The sequence below is a fragment of the Penicillium chermesinum genome, assembly GCF_028974085.1.
Source record: "Penicillium chermesinum strain IBT 19713 chromosome Unknown utg000003l:1.0-5111272.0:1.0-5115320.0, whole genome shotgun sequence".
Classification (NCBI taxonomy): domain Eukaryota; kingdom Fungi; phylum Ascomycota; class Eurotiomycetes; order Eurotiales; family Aspergillaceae; genus Penicillium; species Penicillium chermesinum.
In genome coordinates this window covers 4,404,131-4,423,070 of record NW_026695313.1, presented here as the reverse complement: position 1 = coordinate 4,423,070, position 18,940 = coordinate 4,404,131, and the positions used below count along the sequence as shown (strand labels likewise).

Below are 18,940 nucleotides of genomic sequence, written 5' to 3'. Positions count from 1 at the left end.
AGAGCCTTGACCATCTGAAGGCTCTTGCGGCAAAGTGGGTTGATCCTAGCGTCGGCCGGGCTACTACAGCCATTACCGTGAAGCTTCACGGTCGGAAAGCTTCCAGGATCACATTTCAGGTGCATAATTGGGACGGCAATTCATCACATGCAGTACTTGCCAATGAGTTTTCCATTAGGCGAAACTTGTAAGGGGAGATTATCATCGAACCTCCTGGAGCCTCGGCCGAAATCTCCATACCCGTTATGGACTTTCTTCGCATTGCGAATCCTCTCCCAGAAAGGATTCGAATGCAGAAAGAGATCATCATCAGAATCGCCGAGCGGGTTTGGGAGCTCTGACAGCAAGGGTAGTCCATATCTTCAATACCACCGTTCAGCTCTGCCGGACGGTGACCTTTACGGTGAGATACTGGCCATGGCAAACCGCCAATCACTTTCTACAAATACGAAGTGAAAGGACTGAGGGGATCTTCAGGCCAATCAACGGTCTCTGTCGAAGCGCCGTTCATGCAGGCACTCGTCCCCGTTGCACGATCTTGGCCAATCACATCCGAGATCCACTAAGCGCCCACCCCAAATATAGGGTTGTCACATAACTATAGGCACTCGGCGCTATCGCGCCAGGCTCTCGAGATCTGCAGAATTCTGGTCAAGCAGAGTATATGTCCATCGAAACATCCCACCCTGGGCGCGTCCTTTTGTAATGACTACCAATCTTCCGGGATCACGGCGAGTCTACGAAATCCCCGTTTGAGACCCCTTATCTCGCACGACCTTCTGCAGAACACTATACAGATCATAATACGGAACGTTCTACAGAGAATTTTCCAGAATATCCTGCAAAAGATCCTGCAGAAGGATGAGTCAATTTCAACTATTCCCCCCACCCTCGCCGGAGGCCAAGGTTCCCAAAAATCCTTTCCGCAAGGGTGCTGTCAGAAAACCAACGACAGAGGCCGAGCCTGCATCTCCGATACCTCTCGAGGAGATGAAGAACAACGGCAATACAGAGGCTGTGGTTCTCCAAGTTACAGAAGACGTCCCGTATTTCCCCCCTCCCCACCCGGGCCCACCACCAAGAGCACGCATAGCTCGAAATAAGTCGCCGATATTAGTATCAACCCGCGGCTCGGACTCTCCACAGTCTGCGCGCAGCCGAAGTCGCCAGGATAACACGTCAAGCCACCCCTTGCCTTCTGAAAGGAGCCTCAGTACTAGCAATGGAAGTATTCATACAGATGCTTCCACCACCTCGCCTCAGTCATCACACTCGTCTATCTCCCCGGTGCCCATGAGATCAATGTTTCCTCAGTTCGATCCTAGTATTCCACTCAACCAGCAGATTGGGCGTCCACAGGTGTATGATAGCCCACAGCCTGCAGCTTCACCGGCCTCTACCAAGAAAGCTCGAAGACCTAAGCTTACTATCAACCCTGCTTCCAATTCAACGCCAGTAGCAAGCCTGACTTCGTCCACGAATATTGATCAAGTCCTTGGTCCGAAAACTGTCCCTGCTAGTGTGCTGAACTTTCCGACCGGCGTGCTGGAACCAGAAGAAGTACAATATTCCAGTGCACAGGAGCTAGGGACTCTGTGGGAAGCTGCAAATGGACAGCGACCCGAGAGACTGAGCAATAAGATTAATCTACGTTTGACAAGGTGAGTGCTCTCGACCCTAGACAGCCACCATTCATGAACTAAGTCGTCTCCAAGAACTGGGCCGGCCGGTTTCGCATTTGGTAATTCCGACTTGCCATTCTATACCTTACAGACTTACTCGAATAATGAACTGGCGATCTCTCGTAGCGCTCCATCCAATCCAGAGAATGCAGTTCCCATCATGACGCTCATTCTCGAAGATCGCATCCGCCGAGAACATCCCAACGATGGGCTTGTCTCCCTTCTCTTCTCACGACTGGCTGCTATGATGGCGATTGAACAGGCAGATGAAATCAGCAAGCAACATCACCTTTCTCCATCCGACAGCCGGAACCTCGAGAGCCAAGCCTTGAAGCGCGCAGCAGCGGAAGAATCATGCCGTCTTTCGTGGAACCGACACCTTCGGCTCTACGAGCTGCGACATCCATCCCTGTCAAAACGCACCCCGCCAGCTCTTGTAGGAGCTGCTGGGATTCCCTTGTCTCCAGTACGCTCCAAGTCTTCGGGATTGCTGCACATCACCGTGTCGGCACCATCGAGCGGCCAGCCACCTACCGTCCTTGTTACCGGCCCCGTCTCGTCCGTCGCCATGGAAGCAGCCCAAGAAGCAGCTAATCCGCGTACATCCACATTGCCTGTGGCTGACTCGGAAGAGCCTCTTGCATCCCTGGACTTTGCGACACGGACGCTCTCCATCTCCCCAGCTGCCGTCATCGCAACCATCCCTTCGCTCTACGCCGTCGATTCCCTGGTCGCGGCCATGTTGGCTGTCGCGGTCTCCGACGAGGCTACGAACCCTATCATGGCCGATATGGAGCTCGGGACCCCTCGCTCCACCAGCACAGGCCCTGCTCCCGAGCCTGCGTACGGGGCGCCGTTCCAGGGCAAGCTAATCACCACGCTAGCTGAGAGAGAGGACTATGCCGAGAGCGTAGAGTTAGCATCTCAGATCAAAGCCGGACATGCTCGGTCGGAAGATGCAAACAAAAAAGGGTTTCTTCAGCTTCTGGAACCATTCCAAGTCGGAGCCGAAAAAGAACCAGCGAAAGTCTAAGAAGTCTAAAAAGACGCAGCAGATCATCGTTGAAGAATTCGACCTCGAGAAGTATGGTCGCTACGGCTCTGGCTCCTCTCGTGAGGGCCAAGAGCTTCCCGGGATCACGCGGGGATTGCTGGGCTTTTTGTTCTTCGGGCTGAATGTTATTGTCAAGTTGCTGACGCTTATGGTTAGAATCTTGGCGTGGGTGTTGGTTCATTCAACGCGATGTGTGACGAGTGAGAAATTCTAAGCTGGTCTTGGAATAGACGGGTGCTTACTAGTATTGAGGCGTTTAGTTTGGGGAGAGATTTGATTCTGGATTTTAGAGCGATAGGAGTCTTTGGCTTGGTTATACCCAATGGATGCATGATTTCTTGGCTCTCGCCTCCGTTTACCCGTTGTAGGTGTAGTCTGTAGATGCCAAGCAACCCGGGATCATCGGAGTGTTGGCCAATTCACGCAAGGCATTGCAGGTTCAAGTTGTCAGTGTGGAGTCCCAGATTTCAGGAAAGTGGACCGCAGATAATCTTCTGGGGTGTAGATGAAGATTTCAGATCAGCTGTAGTAACGACCAACATTCGGGGACGGAGCAGAACACTTCAAGTTGTTGTACAGCGCATTCCGCTGTTTAAAGTATTGGATCAGGAACAAAATAAAAGCATTCTTATCTGATCACTGACATGATAAGAGGACAGTCCCTCCTCGTGTTCCAGTAATATTCTTAAGCCACAGGGTTACTGCCAAGACCATTGGGAGTTTCGCGGGCACTAACCATGCAGACCTGACCAACTACAATCGAATTCGGTCCAGCTTCGCCTCAATGGAGATACGAGGGGCGATGGTTTGACCCCGGCTCAGGCTGACATAGATATGCTCGAATTGATGGTGATTCCGTTCCGGATGTATATGGAACGAAACAGCCGCTAATCAGCGCAAACTTGAATTCCCCGAGTCTATTACACTACCTACAAGGTATCGCTATGAAAACATCGAGTTCAATCGGGGTGTTCGCTCTCCTTTGCCTGAGGAGAGCGTGGGCCTCCTCGTTTCCTATCCCGCCTGCCACTCCTGCTGCCAACGGTGCACTGCCTCCAGCTGTACCTCAAGCGACTATCGGACCGGATATTCGAAAACATGGATTAAAAGGCCGCGGCGGCTATTATACAGACTCGGACGGATCGGTGTATCAGTCTGGGGCCTCTGCGACTGGCAATGACGATTCCAATGGCTCAACAGTCACATCATGGGTTCCGGCCAGCGCATGCGGCTACGTGAATGGGATCATGGATGACTGTATGTCTTCTTTGCCATCATACTACTAAACGCTTAGACAAATTCATGATTCTGATGGTATCGCCAGATAGCTCTATCTACTGCCATTCCAGTAACCAGTGCGTTTTCCACACTCCGGATAGCAGTTTCCCTGGCATGGTGGGCTGTTGCGAGCAAGACGACCCAGCACGTTGTGCGTTCGTAACGACCTGTTACGAGAGAGAGGAGATCGACGCCACTCCTGCCCTCACCAATTATCCCACGTATATGTTTGCGGTCTACTGTACCAATCCATCAAGCACGTTATGTCGGACATGGACTTACCCAGAGCTTTCCCTAACCGATTATGGGTGCCTTGATTCTCGAGTCCACCAAACCGTGTACTTGGCAGCAACATCACTCGCAGGCCCCAGTGCTGGATCGGACACATACCCAACAGTGGCCGCTGTCAGTGCGTCTTTCGTGGATGGTGACTTTTTGAGGGCTTATGTATCGGGCTCGGTGCCTTCCTCAACTGGTAGCCCAGGCAGAGTGACAAGCGCTGTCTCAAGCTCAAGCGAGGCTGAAGCTACTTCTCCGGCAGCCTCCTCACCCGCACCCGGAAATTCCTCCCCTAAAAGCTCACCAACCAACGTCGGTGCTATAGCCGGCGGTGTTGTTGGAGGAGTCCTCGGCATTGCTGGAATTGTAGCTGCGGGCGTCATGTTCTACCTACTTCAGAAAAAGAAGAGGGAGACGGCGGCATCTACAGGAGCCTCTCGTTCTATTGGAGGTGAAGGGCCTGCCTCTCCACCAATGCAACAGACACGGATAAGTGCTTTTACGACCACTCCTTCCCAGGGTCAGGGGAGCTCACATCAGTCATATGCGGAGGTGGATGGATATGACGCAGGCCAGAAATTTCCCTCTCAAGCTGAAGGGCCTGCGCCCGTGTATACGCTATATGAGATGGATGCCGGTCGAACTGCCGAGTATACTATTGCTGAGCTGCCCAGTCCCGATCTCCCACCGCCAAGTTACCGGTGAAATATCTTGAGAAGCTATGTTCTGAAAACTACTTCTTTGCGAATAAATTTGGCCCATACAGGTTGAATGATATTCGTAAAATCATGACGGTCGTTTATAAGTTGACACCTTTGTTCACTTCTACTTGCCCTACATGAGCATTAGGGCATGGTAAGTTACACTAACGCAATGCCTCTTTTCTTTTTGGTCACACGAGAATACGATGCTCATGATCGTGCCACGTTTTGACTTCTTCAGTTATCTATTGATTGAAATGTATATATTGATGTGCAAAACTCGTATTGCTATGTTTAACGCGAGTGGCAAGCTTTCCGCGAACTTCCCCGGTGACATGGATTCATGTCTCCACAATGCAACATATGGACTAGCATGTAAATGAAGTCGAGTCCTATGTAGACGAGAAACTGATTTGATTTCGATCTTATTCCAAGGTACGATTGTTTGCTAGGTCTCTCAAAGCGCCAAAGCGTAATTTCAAGTTCCTATAGGTTGGTACCGTTGCGTATGGATCGTGGCGTCTAAGTTTAGAAACACACGCGCTGATTCTATCCTCGAAGTTTTGGACACGAATCTTTTCCACACTGAAGTCATAAGTTCTTCCATATGATTCAGGAAGGTCCTAGATGGTTGGATTGCGGGGGCTACTTGTTTTGCAGGCATTCCCCTCGGTGTAAAGGGTAAAAAGGGATGCTGCCCGGCACAACAAGACCAAGGGAGACAGTGAGTGGTACATTTTTGGGTCCATTCCAGAAAGATCAACAGGAACCTACAGGCATTTTCAGATACCGTCCAAAGCTTATGTACGCACACTGGCAGTTTTTGGCGTCCAAAACGGGCAACAGAGCAACATGCCGTCCGTCATTGCCACCATTCAACCGGAGGTCCCAGGGATCAAGGGATGCAATCACCGACTGAGCTATTGAGGTTGTTTACTACGATTGCAATACTTACTTAAATGAGAATCCAAGCCCAGCTGGCGCGTTCTACATCCAAATCCTTTTGCTGCCCTTCTCTAGTCCAAGCTCCCTCATACTTCCTTCCACAAACCACAATGCGTTTCTTCGCCGCTGCTGCTATCCTAGTCGCTGGCGTCACTGCCCGTGTCACCGAAGATGTCGATGACTGCGTCGTAAGTCCACAAAGGATATTGAAGACATGGTACAAAGACTAAACCCCTCCGGCTACAGAAATCCGTCCTGAGCGGCTTCGACGCTTCCAGCATGGAAGACCTGTGCAACAACAGCGATTCCATCGCTACTCTGAGCAGCGCAATCGCCGACCAGTGTGGTGAATCCGCTGCCAACAACCGCCCTGCCGATCTCTGCGCTCGTTTCGCTGCCCCTGCCCTCGCCCCTGCTCGTCACCTCAGCCACCCCATGGAGCGAGTGACCGAGAAGCGGGCCTACGCCCCTCCCGCCGACGCATCCCGTCAGGTCGTCTATTTGACCAAGACTGAGTACGCCTGCAACGCTAAGAGCACCCCCGTCGACCCCATGCACGTCTCCCAGATTCCCGTCCAGGTCCCTGCCCCCAGCAGCATGGCCAAGAGCATGGGCAACATGGCCGGCGTCGCCACCCCTTCTTACTCCAACGGTGTCCTCGTCGCTGCTACTTCCTCTGCCGTCTATGGCTCCCAGATTAGTGCTGCTACTCCTACCCCCTCTGGCGCTAGCCCTTACAACACCTTCATGGGTGCTGCGCCCCAGGTCAGCGCTGCCCACGGCAGTGTTGCTGCGCTCGCTGTCGCGGCTGTCATGGGATTGATGATTGCCCTGTAAGAATAGACCTTGTCTCATGAGGCTTGATGCAAGGCGGCGTTGTGATATTACTTTGTGGTTATTGAAAACTTTGGGTTTGTTGGAGTTTATACGAGCGTTCTTCCTCCGGCTATGATTTGGGACACGCTGTCTCGATTTACATGTAATGAAATAACTTGGTCTTCGACAATCTATTTCAATGGATTCTGTTTATCTTTCCTTAAATCTCCCAGATTTTCTGGTTCTTGCGTCAAAAGGAGGGGAAAAGTGTTGAATAGATCGGGCTGTTCGACTACGAGGCGCCGAGAACACTACTTAATGACGTTAATGTTGAAAGATGGGATTTTACCCGCCCATCAAGTTGAGGAGTTGGAGCGATTAGCTCGTGTGTAGAATCCTGCTAGGCTATCCTGGAGGTATTCAGTTGAGAGAGGCTTCCTCAAAAAAGGGATGTTTCAATGATTACGAATGAATAACAGTTCTTTCTTGAAACAAGAATTGATAATAGCAAGAAGCAAACATATCTGTCATAAGCCACAAAACCTTGGGATCATATTCTCGTAGCCATTACTATTTCCTCCCCTCGGCGCGACTCAACGTTCGGTCCTACCACAGCAACCCTCAAGCATGTATAGCCTGCTGAACACGAGGGTACAACTCAACTAACTTGTAGTATAGATCAGGATGGTCGTTGATGATAACCTGAGGGTCCCAACCCATAGCAACAAAAATGGTCTCCACCCCACTACCAATGGGAGTCAGAAAGACCTGACAGACCTGCAAGCCGATCACAAAAGCAAAGGCCATCACAACGGGAGTGAACTCGCCATTTGAGTTGTAGCCCGGGTGGGTGTACTGCAGATACAAGTAAGACAGTAGGGTACACACGTAAGCCACAAACGTTGCTCCCATCGTTAGCACAGGACCCATCAGACAGTCCTGCACGAGGGCATCGACACCGCGGTCTTTCATCATCGACCACGTATCCTTGGCAGCAGGGATGTACGCCTTGCCGTAGAGGGCAATGTGGCAGAACGCGTAACGGTTGAACAGCGTGATCAGCCAGTCCAGAAAACTAATCACACACCCCAGCACCCAGAACAAGATGCTGCCGACGAGATTCCCCTCGCCCGCCTCCGTGCGCTGCGCGACCGAGCACGCCTGGCGCAGCATCTGGATGACCGCGATAATCAGACTGCCCAAGCTGATACTGCCGAAGGAGTAGGTAGTTGCGCGCCGGAACGCGCCACGGGTAGCCCCCTTGGGCATTCCCTGCGGCGAGCGGCTGAAGAAATACCACGACCCGTACAGGCCCGCGATAGTCGTGTGTACGGTATTCTTGATCCACTCGCTCAGCCAGTACATGGCGAACGTCACGTAGACGACCAGCCCGATGACTTTCGCCGTGCTACACCCGCCATTCGCGCAGGCGGGATTCGTGCCTCCGGCATCCGGTTCGAACTTGACATAAATCGCGACCAGAGTGACGGAGAACCACGCCCCGAAGGCCACCGTCACGATCCCGCCCAGCGCGCTGACGAGGAAGACGTGGCCGTGGTGCCGGGCGACGTCCATGGCAGTCTGCAGCATGAATGCCGTGAAAGGGATGCGCGGGATCCAGCTGATGAAGCAGACGATCGCGAAGACGCCGAAGATGAGGAACACGATGCCGCCGCCATATTCCTTCTCGGCGATATAGTAGATGCCGGTTGCGAGGGCGAAGACGATGTTCAGGATCCCGGTAGCCCAGATGAACGCCTTGGTGAAGTAGCGTGCGCCCATGAAATAGGCCCAGGAGAATGCCAAGGCGACGCAGAGTACGAAGACGAAGAGCACCAGGGTGTTGGTGTTGAGAGAGAAGTCATTCCCGGCATCGTAGATCCCACCGCCGCTGAAGCCCTTGTTCGTTGCGTACGAGTGAATGGTGTAGCCGGAGACAGCGACATAGCCCAGGAAGACCGCAATTAGCTAGAGTGGGTGTTAGCTACTTATGATACCTTTTCTCATGGTGCGCGGTGGCAGGGACGCGTACCAGCAAGCCCGCCCATATGTCGTGATACTTTGGTCTCTCGATCTTGAAAGCCTCGTCGAATGTCGTGTATGGAGGAGGTGGATCAACAGCGTCGGGGTATGGTGGGGGTTTTGATTCAGGCACAGGGTTCGGGGTATTGTCGTTGCCATAGCTGGCCGATTGGCCCCCCCTCCAAGCCCTGGCCCGGGGTGTAATAGTCCTTAGCCTCGCCGCTCATAGCTGCATACTACGGATAATGTGCACGATATGACAAGAGAAAACAGTTCGTCGGAGAAAAATGCAAGGAGCTTTGCACTTCCGCATTGGTATCCATGACGACATGGATCTTTAGAGGAACCAGAGGAACCGAGGAACCAGTAGATCCGCGATCGACCCAATGACCGCGAAAATTAGGGTTCACGGGCCCTGCGAGCTTCCACTAGTGCCAAACGCTTCCCTCTAGTCGATTCCCTCTACTTTCTAAGCTGCAGCCGATCATTCGGTTTCTGTATGTCTCAAATTTGAGTTCTCCAAGTGACTTCTATATACAAATCAGAAAAAAGCAAATAGGATATATTGACCATGCAATGCCTTCTTCTATCGTGTGCCTGAACGCCAAAGGAAATGCAAGGGGTGCGAACGCGGGGTTTCTGTCGCCAACGCGACGGGGGATGCGATTCAGTGGGTTTCGGGAGCTGAATCTCTCCATTGGGCTCGATGGGCCACGCCAAGATCGGTGGGACACACAGACACGTTCCTTGGTCCGACTAAACTCAAACCTTCAGTGAGAGGGTTGCTAACGGAGACCCCGGGCTTGTTGTTTGAGATGGCGCAAGGAGTCAACCACTCGATGCTCTCGGTGTTGACGGCGAACGGGAAAGTCATCGGTCGCAAGCTGGATCTCGCCCTTGTTGAAGGCCACGGATCGCCGCATCTTTTCTTGGCGGACAGCGGTCCGGCGGGCAGCACGCAATTCCTCAATGCGACCCTGGCCGACTCGATGTCGGCGCACAAAGCAATCTTCCAAGAGAGTGTTGATATCCAGCAACTTTTTAGGGATCGTCTGTATGACTTGAAAAACCTCCATGGGGTCTGAGACCCCCCATGATTTCCCGTTCACAGGCTTTGAAGATGGCGAGGGAAACGCGGAAGAAGGTTTTCGAGCCCTCATAGAAGAAGATGTCCCAAACCCGTAAGGTACTTTCCAGTGGGAGTGTACCAATGAACACGGACATCAACCAGTTAGTCAGACCCAGAGTAATATCTGGCAATCGAGAATTCACGGTGAGCGGCGGCACCTTGCCTCGGCCTTGCGGGGCGCCTCCCATGCTGGATATCTTGGCGAAGATGTGCGGCATGGAATCGCGGAGTAACACCATTAATATCCACAGATCAATGTTGGCACCCTCTAAGCTGATTTCATGGGTGCCTGGGAGATATGTGGAAGCTATGATGTGAAGCATCCAAAAGGCCTTTTCCTCGGGTAGGAAAAGCAGAAGCATGCCGGTGATGAAGTTGAGTGACTGGGTGTATCCAACTTTAGGATTGTGCTGAGCAAAGGAATACAGCACTCGGCGGAGAGACTGGATCATATATGTCTCGGTTGTCACCCCGGGCGATTGGGGACTAGCCCCGTTCTCCGGTTTGAAGTGGATATTGTCGGGGAAAGTACGGTGGAGGTCTCGTTCGATATGCTCTTTATCATCGTTGTTGGGTGAGTTCATGACCTTCTCCACAAGAGTATCGTAGTAGCCAACGTGGCGGCTTAGAATATCATGTCCACCGGCGTACCAAAACCATGCTGCTCCCCGAAACTCGGGCGGAATGCCTTTACGGACAAAGCGCTTCAGCTTGGAAGACTGAGGAGGAAATTTGGTAGGATTGGAGGTTGACAGCCCGTGCTCTTTGAGCATGTCATACCACTTCGAGCGACGATGTGCTGCATATGGAGAATATGAGCGTTTCCAAGCTTCATAGTCTGCTAAAGTAACATGTTGGGTTGTTTTACGAAACCCATAGTCATCACGTGTATCGTTCGCAGAATTGAGGGGCGGTGGCACCTGGCCAGGAATGATGATCTTAGACTGTTGACGCTGGTGAATCGGGGATATGTCGGAAGCTTGATTAGGGGAAGGTAAGGGTGGCTCCGGTGACACCAACGGTTTCCGCGGTAGCGTATGTTGTGGCACTATAGCTTCAGGAGGAGCTTGTGGGCGTGAGATAGGTTCAGAACCTGGGCGTTGGGGGATTCTCGCGGGCTCCAGAGAGATGGTTCGCGGAGGAAAGGTTGGGGTGTGGAGTGTTGGAACGGGAGGGGGCGTCTTAAGGGACGTAGATCTCGGAGGTGGTATGCTTTCCAGGTACATGTCCTCCCGGGGTGGATGGGCTGTAACGGAGGGTGCTTTACTCTCCGCTTGGGAGGTTGGCGATCCAGGCTCCTCAGTTACATCGCTGAATCCATCCAAGTACATCGAGATAGCATCTTCCACGCTCATCTCGCCGTCCGGCAAACTGTAGGGCGCGTAGGGAGTGTCCGGCGACAGATCGGTGATAGAGCTACTCTTCGTGAGGACACTACTCCGTTCTGTGCCGCTCGTCTGCTCGACGCTTGACCGGGAGGTCATAATCGAATTCACGCTGGTCCGCAGTGAATTATCGTCCGCGGCCCCATTGGATGGAAATCGGGGCAGCGGGAGACCATGGGTGCTCGGGTCCTGCAGGCGATCGGGCGACTCCTCTGGTCGTTGGCGACGGCCATTCAACTTGGATGTCGACATGGATATCCGCAGTCCACCTCGAGCTGGCGGGGCTTTGCGGTGGCTTGCCCGGTCCGGATTGCTATCGCGCGAATAGTTTCCTGGAGGTTGCCGATCCGGGGGAGGGAATGTTGGAGCATGGCGAACTGCCCTTCTGGCTCGCCAGTCCTCTGGGTTGTCCTGCGGGGAGCCCGCCCGCAGAGAAGGAGGAAGCCATAGTCGGTCATCTGGGGCACTGTGTGCCACTGGAGGGACAGGCGACCGTGACCGCGTGTAGTGCAAAGAGTGCGAAGTATGAGGGGGTTGAGGGACGTATCGAGGAGAAACAGGAGAGCGCGGCGACAAACTGGGAGGATTGGGGGTTCGCGAGCGCGGTTCGATGGTGATCGGGTCCAGTCGTGGTTGAGGGTTCTTTCTCCGACCGTATAGAGTTGGCTCACCCAAGGGAGGCGCGTATCTGGAGCTTCCGTTTCCTGTGACCATGGCCACCTAGTCGCAACCAATTCTCGCTACACATTTGTTTTCTGGCGTTCAATAGATTGGCCGCTAACAATCGGGCTGGGAGATTGACAGGCGAAGTGTACACGATACACGAAAAGGGCGGGAGGCGCGGTACAAACAAGCAACGAGGACCAACACAAGAAAAGAAAAGAGTGGATGGCTCAAGGGATGTCGGCAAACGAACAAAGGAAGGACAAAAAAAAAGGCGTGAAACAAAAAATAAAAAAGAAAGAAGATCCAGAAGGGCCCGCCTAGAGGATTCAGGAATGGAGCTCAAGAAAAGTGAAAAAGATTGAGACAAAAGTCAACAAAGCTGATCCGAGCGTCACATGACGTAGGGCAAGATGAACAGGCCTGTTTCAGGGTGCAGCGGGAGGTCAAGATGGAAGGACGGTGGGATTGTGGTTCCTCTTATTAGAATTGGTTCCTAGGGAAATTGGCCAGGGTTTCTCTAGCGACCTGGTGGTGATCTGTAGGGACGATGCGCGGCGCATACTTCTGATGCCGCCTCGTTTACATGTAACCCCCGTTCTTCTGCCCCCCATGCGCCATGGATTGCCTGCAGGTACTTCGATTACTCATAGTCCATGCTCCCCCCCCGCGTGGTCTCCCATGGATACTGTCACTATTCCCATAGCCTACTGGTATAGTTCTGAAGGGGGGAAACGACCAGAAAGCGCCAAAGTCGAAGCGCGGATCTCGAAGATCCCACCTCACCGAGGCGTCGGGAGCATTCCGATCGGCTCTGGGAAACTATCTGGGGCGAAACTACATCTTAGATGATCTCGACCCTAAGGTTCCGGTGCTCCATGGTCCCTCTCGTCATCTCAGCACAAGGAACAATCGGGCTCTTTCTTTAGCAAGCAAAACCTCGAGGGGCTTCCCAACTGGTCTGGGACGAGGGTAACCAGCACTCCAAGCGGGCCTAACTTTTCGAGAATTTGGAAGGATTCCGCCCTTCTACCGTCTTTCCCTTTCGAGCTTGGTTCTACTTTAGGGTGATGCTGAATCTTATGGCTTCGTATAATTCGCCCATAGAAGGAAATCCATAATCATTCCTTCCCGCACTTCCCCACTTCGACAGGGGCTTGTTCACTCTTGGCTGCCCTCGGCGCCTCGTCAAGAGAGCTTCCTATTGAAGTGCGCGTTCCGCCCGCTCCGAAGGTTTCCACAGGCTCGAGGCTGGACCTTTTGACTCTGGAGTCCGTTCCCATTGGATAATTAAGCGTGCAAAACAGGCTGATCATTCTACGTTCCAGAAATAGATCGGATTCAAGTCCCAAGGGGCCAAGGCCCGGCATGGTAGCGCAACATTTTTCTCCGAGTCACCATGCTTGATCCCTATCCGAAATTCCCTGTAGTCCCAGCATCAAATTTCGAATCAATCAACTTGAAACGGAAATAACGGCTCATCTCGGCTACACCCCGCATGAGCATGAGAGCCATGGCATCCTCCCCGCGCAGACCGTCTCAGTTGTGATACGTCAACCGAACATCCATATTCTTCTGTCGCACGAACCACGCGTTCACAGTCGTCCAATTGCTGTCCGGCTTGTCCAAAGAGATCTGTCAGATGAATGTCAGAACACCTCCCCATGCGCGCAACTCCTTACACGAGATAGAGCAGCTCTCACCTTATACCGCAACAAAAGGGACGGGATCAATTTATAGATCTCGAGCAGACTAATATTCTTCCCGATGCAAGTTCTCGGGCCTGCGCCAAAGGTAAACGTTGCGCGCAGCATCTGTTGCTTACGGCTTTGATACGCAGACTCCGATTCGCCTTCGGCTCGCAGCCATCTCTCTGGAATAAATGAGTTGACTTCCTTGCCAAAGCAGGAATGCCGGTGGATGGTCCAGGGGTTGGCTCCTACAATCGTCCTCCCGGGGAGATATGGGCCGCCGGGGAGTTGAAGGCCTCCTTCCGGGACTATTCTTTCTAGCAGGAGCCCGACCGCAGGGTGCAGGCGTAGAGCTTCTTTGATTACTGCATCGAGATAGGGCAGTTGCTCCTGGCTTTGTTTCCAAGAGACGGGGAAGGAAATGCGACCTTCGTCTAACGCTAAGCGGAGCTCTTTATCGAGCTTTTCTGAGACTCTGGGGGTTTTCAAAGTGTAGTAGAGGATTGCGCGCAACGAAATCGCAGTGGTATCTGAGCCGGCATTGACATTGCTGACAGTATACGAGAACACTTGGTTGTCCGTGACCACATTCGGGTGGGCTTTCTGGGCCTCTAGGAAACGGGCAAGGAAGTCTCTGTGGGTGCGAGGAGGAGAAGCTGCCTGCCCGGCCTCGCTCAGTTCTCGGAACCTCTCATCTATTCGAGCGCGGGCGAAGCGGGCGACTGCACTCGTTGACCCGCCTTTGATATACTGTCGTAGTGGATTCTTGATAAGCACATAATCCAGCCACGGCATTTGGCCAACCTGTAGTCTGTCAGAACCTCTCCCACTTGCTATGCACTTTTCCCTACCTTGCCAGCATAATCTAGCATCTTTTCAATGGCACCCATGATGCCTTCGACGTCGCATCCTTTCTCGAGGAATCCGAGTTGTTTGCTGAAGGTCAGTTCGCCAATGACATCAAAGGCATCTGTTAGAATGGTTATAAGTGGTCATGGGCCTTCGAAAGACTAGGGATTCAACAAGATAGGAGCCAAGGACATACAATACTGTAGCCATACGGCAATGTCACAAACTTTATTCTGAGTGACAAACTCATCCAACCTCCGGAAGAACGTATGGATTGTACTGTCAACAAAGGGCTCAAACTCGGTCAACGTGCTCATGGAGTAGGCCGACGTGACGGGGCGCTTGATAGCAGCATGGAAATTCTCGTCCGTAGTGGTAAATAACGTGGGGGGTTGGTTTCCCGTTTGCCATCTGTTGCTGCACTCCGTAGAATCCGGTCTAGGAAGGTGTTAGCCCCGACCTCGCACTGAGTTCCACTTGAGGTTCGAGGTGACTTGCCTTCTGATAGCCTTGATTGATACCGTATATCGTTTTCAACGCATCGAGGTTCCGAACACTCACTGCGTTCGGCCCCACGCGTACATAGTCACCATGTTCTACATGCAGTTTGCATAATGTCTCTTCCGCATGTCCATGAGCTACGTCGATAAACCTCCAGAGATTCGAAAACTTTGCCCAAAACGGACCAGGGATAGAAGAAGCTCCTGCGGTGAGATAATTGCGTGTGAAATGAGCAACAGCCAGGAGTAGTAGTATGCCAGGCCAATACTGGGCGAGAAAGTCGCCTGCGCCCGAAACAACCGCCATGCTGCTTTGGTGGCCGCTCTATGCAGATGCGTCTTCCATCCTCCTTCCTGCCCACCATGGATTCCCTTGGCTTTATAGTCTCGGTGCATCAAGCTCTCGTCTGCCAGATCGCAGAAGCTTGTGACGGTGGGAGTGGGGGTGGGGGCGGGGTTTGCGGGGAAAATTACAACAGTGAGGGATAATTCCGCGGATCATCTTGGGTTTGGGGGGCTACAACCTCGGGAGTATGTCCGCTCGTTGCGGCATTTACTGTCTGAGTCGAAACCCCAATGCGTTCAAATGTCAGGCTATTGAAACATTCCGTGCAAGCTCTCTTGCCGCTCGTAAAGCCTTGCATAGAATGCACAGTTCCAGTAGGCCAGTAGACGAATATCTGAAATTATGACCAGGTTCCAAAGTCTTGCAGCATGTAACAAATGGTTTGTTATTAAGAATTACTGGATGCTGATATCTTCAGGTCCCCCCCAAGCATGAGGCTATCAGAAATCTTCTGCCCGATTAGACACTAGGAGAGCTTGAAGTTGGGGGACAAAAAGGGCATCTTTTATCAAATTTGTGCTTAGTTGAACTGGACCTCCTTGACTCGAGCGGTGTTGTGGAAATGACTTCAATAAGTCGGTTGGGCTATGAAACACGAGCGGAACCAGAAAAGAGGACCCTCTCACTTACTCGGCCATCGCAAACCGTCGTGTCCACTCGCGTGCAACCTCCTCGTAGCGCTTTCGGTCATTGTTGTATTGCTCAGCGATTCGGCCTTCTACAGCATCATCAGGCATGGGCTCTTCCAGCAGCTGGCGTGCGAATTGCAGGACGGCAGTAATCTTGGAGCTAGGCTTCCATTCGTCGGCGCGCAGCATTCCCAGACACATGCTTCCTTTGTCATCATTTGTCACGTTTGGGTGGTAGATCTTTGTTTTGAAGGAGATGGTGGGGGGTTTGAATGGGTACTCGGTGGGCATGTTGAGTTTCACCAGAAATTTTCCGTTCTAGAAGGTGCACAGGTTAGCAAGGTCGTTCCACGAAGCAAGCAGATATCTAGCACAGCATGCAGAATGGCAGCGTTGCGATTCAACCCCAAACATCTGGTGCAGTCTGGTGACTCAAACCCTGCGTTGGAGCCAAGAGACTTACCTGGTATGGAGAACCTTCTGGCCCGTCGATGCAGACCTTCCATTCATAAATGTTGGCCTCGTCGGCCAGCTCGACAGAAATTCCATCCGGGGGTGACGCGGAGAGTTCAGCAAACTCCTTTGATGAGGAGACATTAGCAAATTTTACATTCCTCCAAGGCCCAGTCGAAGAATGAATTACCTTCGCGATGCGCTTCTGACTGCTCATTTTGTCGACGGCCTCTATGGCGGGGCGCGTGAGGCGTGCGGGGGGGGGGATGGACGAAAAACGCGTGAAGCGATGCAACCCTTCTGGCCTGGAATAGGAGAAAGGAGAAGACGCGGAATGAGCGGGGCTGATAATTGGTAGGCAATCACCAGCGGTTGCAGATTCAGGAGGTGGAAAAGCTAACCTTGGAAGCTTGCCTGATCAAGCTCCCGTCCAGGTGGGGGGGTTTGGCAAAGACGTCAGTGTTTTTAAGGCCTGTTGGTCCCACCCCGCGCCTCGATCTTCGTACTTTACAACTCCCTCTCTCCTGATCTTATTATCTTTCATGTTCCCACTCAAGATTTTCTTGAAGTGAATTCTATGATGCATTTTGTGCTGACTGTATTTGAACCCTCAGAGATATACGCTTTTTACTCTCGTTGCAGTAAGACCATCAATCCCATCAAACCGAGAAGAGCTGTCTTCAACCAAGGATATTCAGACAGCATGATTGTGACAAAGCCAACACCGGGGATGTAGCCTCGAACGCTGCCTGTGTGTTGTCAATAAGGCAGTCTAGATATAGGAGCCGAGAGTCTACTTACCGACGATATCTTCGCTTCGGTTCAAGTAGTCTTGGTTTTGAGCATCTAGAGAAAGATAATTAGCTACAATCGCAACTATTGGTGAGAAGATTGCATACAGAGCTCGGTGTCGTCCGCCACGTTGTTGTCGCCCTATGTTGAAACAGCTTGCATTAGCTTGGTAATAGAAAAAGTCCTGCGCATTCATCTACCTTGGTCAGTAGCAAGTGAGAAGGTGTGCTGTCCCTATTATTCCATTCTTGTCAGTCTCCATTTCCAGCCCTAGCTCGGGGGGGGATTTTCGCCTACGTTGTGATTTCCTTCACTTTCTTGGTCTTGTTCTCGAGCTCGGGGTATGTTCGGACAACACGGTGCACAATAGGAATGTCCTTTGGGGGTGTCAGCACATATCGCGTCGGGGGTTTCCTTTCGAGGAGCAACTGACTTTTCCGCGAACATCTAGTAGAGAACAAGGACGATTAGCGTTGACTTAATGCATAGAGCATGGCGGAAACGAACTGTAGACCACGACCTCCCCAACTTCAGCCCGAGGGCCTCGGTTCCAAAGGAAAAGGAGGTCTCCCCTTTGAAATGCCGGCTCCCTGCAGATATGGTGTGAGACTTGAGACGCTTGTATATTTTCGAGGTGATTTGACGAACATCGATCCGGACAAAACCACCACAATGGGTGAGCTTGAAGCAGAGGCTATGCTCAATCCTTTCCTGCTGAGAGTTAAGGCACAGTCTTCGGGGGTCCACGGGAGGTTTGTGGTACCATAGCATGAAAGCTAGCGGATATCAGTCTATGGATCGGAATTGAGCACTTGATTTGCGACTCACCAGTCGATAGAACAAGAGCAAAATTGAGCACTTGACCGACCGTGTGGCGCACATTAGTGGCGCCGGATCCAAGCGCCGACAGCATTGCGGAGATTGGAGTTTGGCTTCAGGTATGGAAGTTCCGTGACGATGTTGAGCGAAATTGAGGCTCGGGGATCGAGGGTCGAGGAGATGAGAGGGCTCCGATGCAAGCCGTGCGCCTGGGATATTGGGAATAAAGACAACGGCAATCTATTCTCACAAGTAAGCAGGCACCAACGCGGAATTCAGTAGGCGACTCACAGGTGACCTTGGGGTGTCCTTGTTTGCGGAGCCAAATCGATTGCGGAGAGGTGGCCTTCCCGTCGCGTTGTGGCCTTGGCGCGCCAAGCCTTCAGATCTACCAGACTTTCTGTAGATCATCCACTTGGACCAGCTGAGCACCCGATTTGGTGGGATATTCCAGGCTTGGAGTACACCATGTCGCTGCTGATTTATTCTGTGATCAGTAACTCTCAATATTCGATTCCCAGCAAGCCCAACTTTCCCCTTTCCTGGGCTCGGGAGTTATATATAGTTCCTCCGAGCCGTCAAGACCTTCAACGTAAGGCCAGCACAAGTAGTCTTCGCTCCAGGGTGCATGCACCCGACACATCTTACCGAAAGATGAGTTCGCTAACCTGGAGGTACACTTTGGCACAGTGAATAGCTTCCATCGGGTGGCTGGTGGAGCTGGACGCGTCCGAGATGGATGGCTCGTATCATGTGGAGCGCCGGCTTGTGAAGAATGCGGGTAGCTCTCAAACCCCTGGCATCCGGCATTAAAGATTGGAAAAAGCCGGGTCTTTTCATCAGTGGCGCTTGGACCGGTCAATGTATCAATGGGCTCCATATAATGAACACATGCTTCTATATGCTT

At 52.3% G+C, this 18,940-nt stretch overlaps 9 protein-coding genes across 9 annotated transcripts; 3 read left to right on the top strand and 6 right to left on the bottom strand.

The window, feature by feature from the left end:
* Window positions 1–861: 861 nt before the first annotated feature.
* N7468_004626 (uncharacterized protein) lies at window positions 862–2,950 on the top strand (the record flags this gene model as incomplete). Its single annotated transcript, XM_058473923.1, has 3 exons — window positions 862–1,661; window positions 1,716–2,592; window positions 2,654–2,950. The coding sequence occupies 3 exons, from the start codon at window positions 862–864 to the stop codon at window positions 2,948–2,950; spliced, it is 1,974 nt and encodes a 657-aa protein (XP_058332926.1).
* A 730-nt stretch (window positions 2,951–3,680) lies between these two features.
* Window positions 3,681–4,998, top strand: N7468_004625 (uncharacterized protein; the record flags this gene model as incomplete). The annotated part of the gene is made up of 2 exons (XM_058473922.1): window positions 3,681–3,993; window positions 4,031–4,998. The coding sequence occupies 2 exons, from the start codon at window positions 3,681–3,683 to the stop codon at window positions 4,996–4,998; spliced, it is 1,281 nt and encodes a 426-aa protein (XP_058332925.1).
* Window positions 4,999–6,049: 1,051 nt separating this feature from the next.
* Window positions 6,050–6,776, top strand: N7468_004624 (uncharacterized protein; the record flags this gene model as incomplete). Its single annotated transcript, XM_058473921.1, has 2 exons — window positions 6,050–6,127; window positions 6,186–6,776. The coding sequence occupies 2 exons, from the start codon at window positions 6,050–6,052 to the stop codon at window positions 6,774–6,776; spliced, it is 669 nt and encodes a 222-aa protein (XP_058332924.1).
* Window positions 6,777–7,376: 600 nt separating this feature from the next.
* On the bottom strand, window positions 7,377–8,964 carry N7468_004623 (choline transporter-like family protein; the record flags this gene model as incomplete). The annotated part of the gene is made up of 2 exons (XM_058473920.1): window positions 7,377–8,723; window positions 8,788–8,964. Coding segments are annotated over 2 exons (1,524 nt in total), but the record flags the coding sequence as incomplete, so codon positions are not given.
* Window positions 8,965–9,562: 598 nt separating this feature from the next.
* Window positions 9,563–12,005, bottom strand: N7468_004622 (putative GTPase activating protein (Gyp3); the record flags this gene model as incomplete). The annotated part of the gene is made up of 2 exons (XM_058473919.1): window positions 9,563–9,786; window positions 9,848–12,005. 2 exons carry the CDS (start codon window positions 12,003–12,005, stop codon window positions 9,563–9,565), a joined length of 2,382 nt encoding a protein of 793 aa, XP_058332922.1.
* Window positions 12,006–13,493: 1,488 nt separating this feature from the next.
* N7468_004621 (cytochrome P450) lies at window positions 13,494–15,301 on the bottom strand (the record flags this gene model as incomplete). Its single annotated transcript, XM_058473918.1, has 5 exons — window positions 13,494–13,589; window positions 13,658–14,449; window positions 14,497–14,559; window positions 14,707–14,932; window positions 14,955–15,301. 5 exons carry the CDS (start codon window positions 15,299–15,301, stop codon window positions 13,494–13,496), a joined length of 1,524 nt encoding a protein of 507 aa, XP_058332921.1.
* Window positions 15,302–15,860: 559 nt separating this feature from the next.
* Window positions 15,861–16,639, bottom strand: N7468_004620 (ubiquitin conjugating enzyme (UbcB); the record flags this gene model as incomplete). Its single annotated transcript, XM_058473917.1, has 4 exons — window positions 15,861–15,906; window positions 15,971–16,287; window positions 16,433–16,549; window positions 16,613–16,639. The coding sequence occupies 4 exons, from the start codon at window positions 16,637–16,639 to the stop codon at window positions 15,861–15,863; spliced, it is 507 nt and encodes a 168-aa protein (XP_058332920.1).
* A 410-nt stretch (window positions 16,640–17,049) lies between these two features.
* Window positions 17,050–18,127, bottom strand: sec11 (signal peptidase complex catalytic subunit SEC11; the record flags this gene model as incomplete). Its single annotated transcript, XM_058473916.1, has 7 exons — window positions 17,050–17,171; window positions 17,224–17,268; window positions 17,322–17,355; window positions 17,415–17,448; window positions 17,512–17,591; window positions 17,722–17,990; window positions 18,043–18,127. The coding sequence occupies 7 exons, from the start codon at window positions 18,125–18,127 to the stop codon at window positions 17,050–17,052; spliced, it is 669 nt and encodes a 222-aa protein (XP_058332919.1).
* Window positions 18,128–18,279: 152 nt separating this feature from the next.
* N7468_004618 (uncharacterized protein) lies at window positions 18,280–18,913 on the bottom strand (the record flags this gene model as incomplete). Its single annotated transcript, XM_058473915.1, has 2 exons — window positions 18,280–18,575; window positions 18,682–18,913. 2 exons carry the CDS (start codon window positions 18,911–18,913, stop codon window positions 18,280–18,282), a joined length of 528 nt encoding a protein of 175 aa, XP_058332918.1.
* Between the last annotated feature and the right edge of the window lie 27 nt (window positions 18,914–18,940).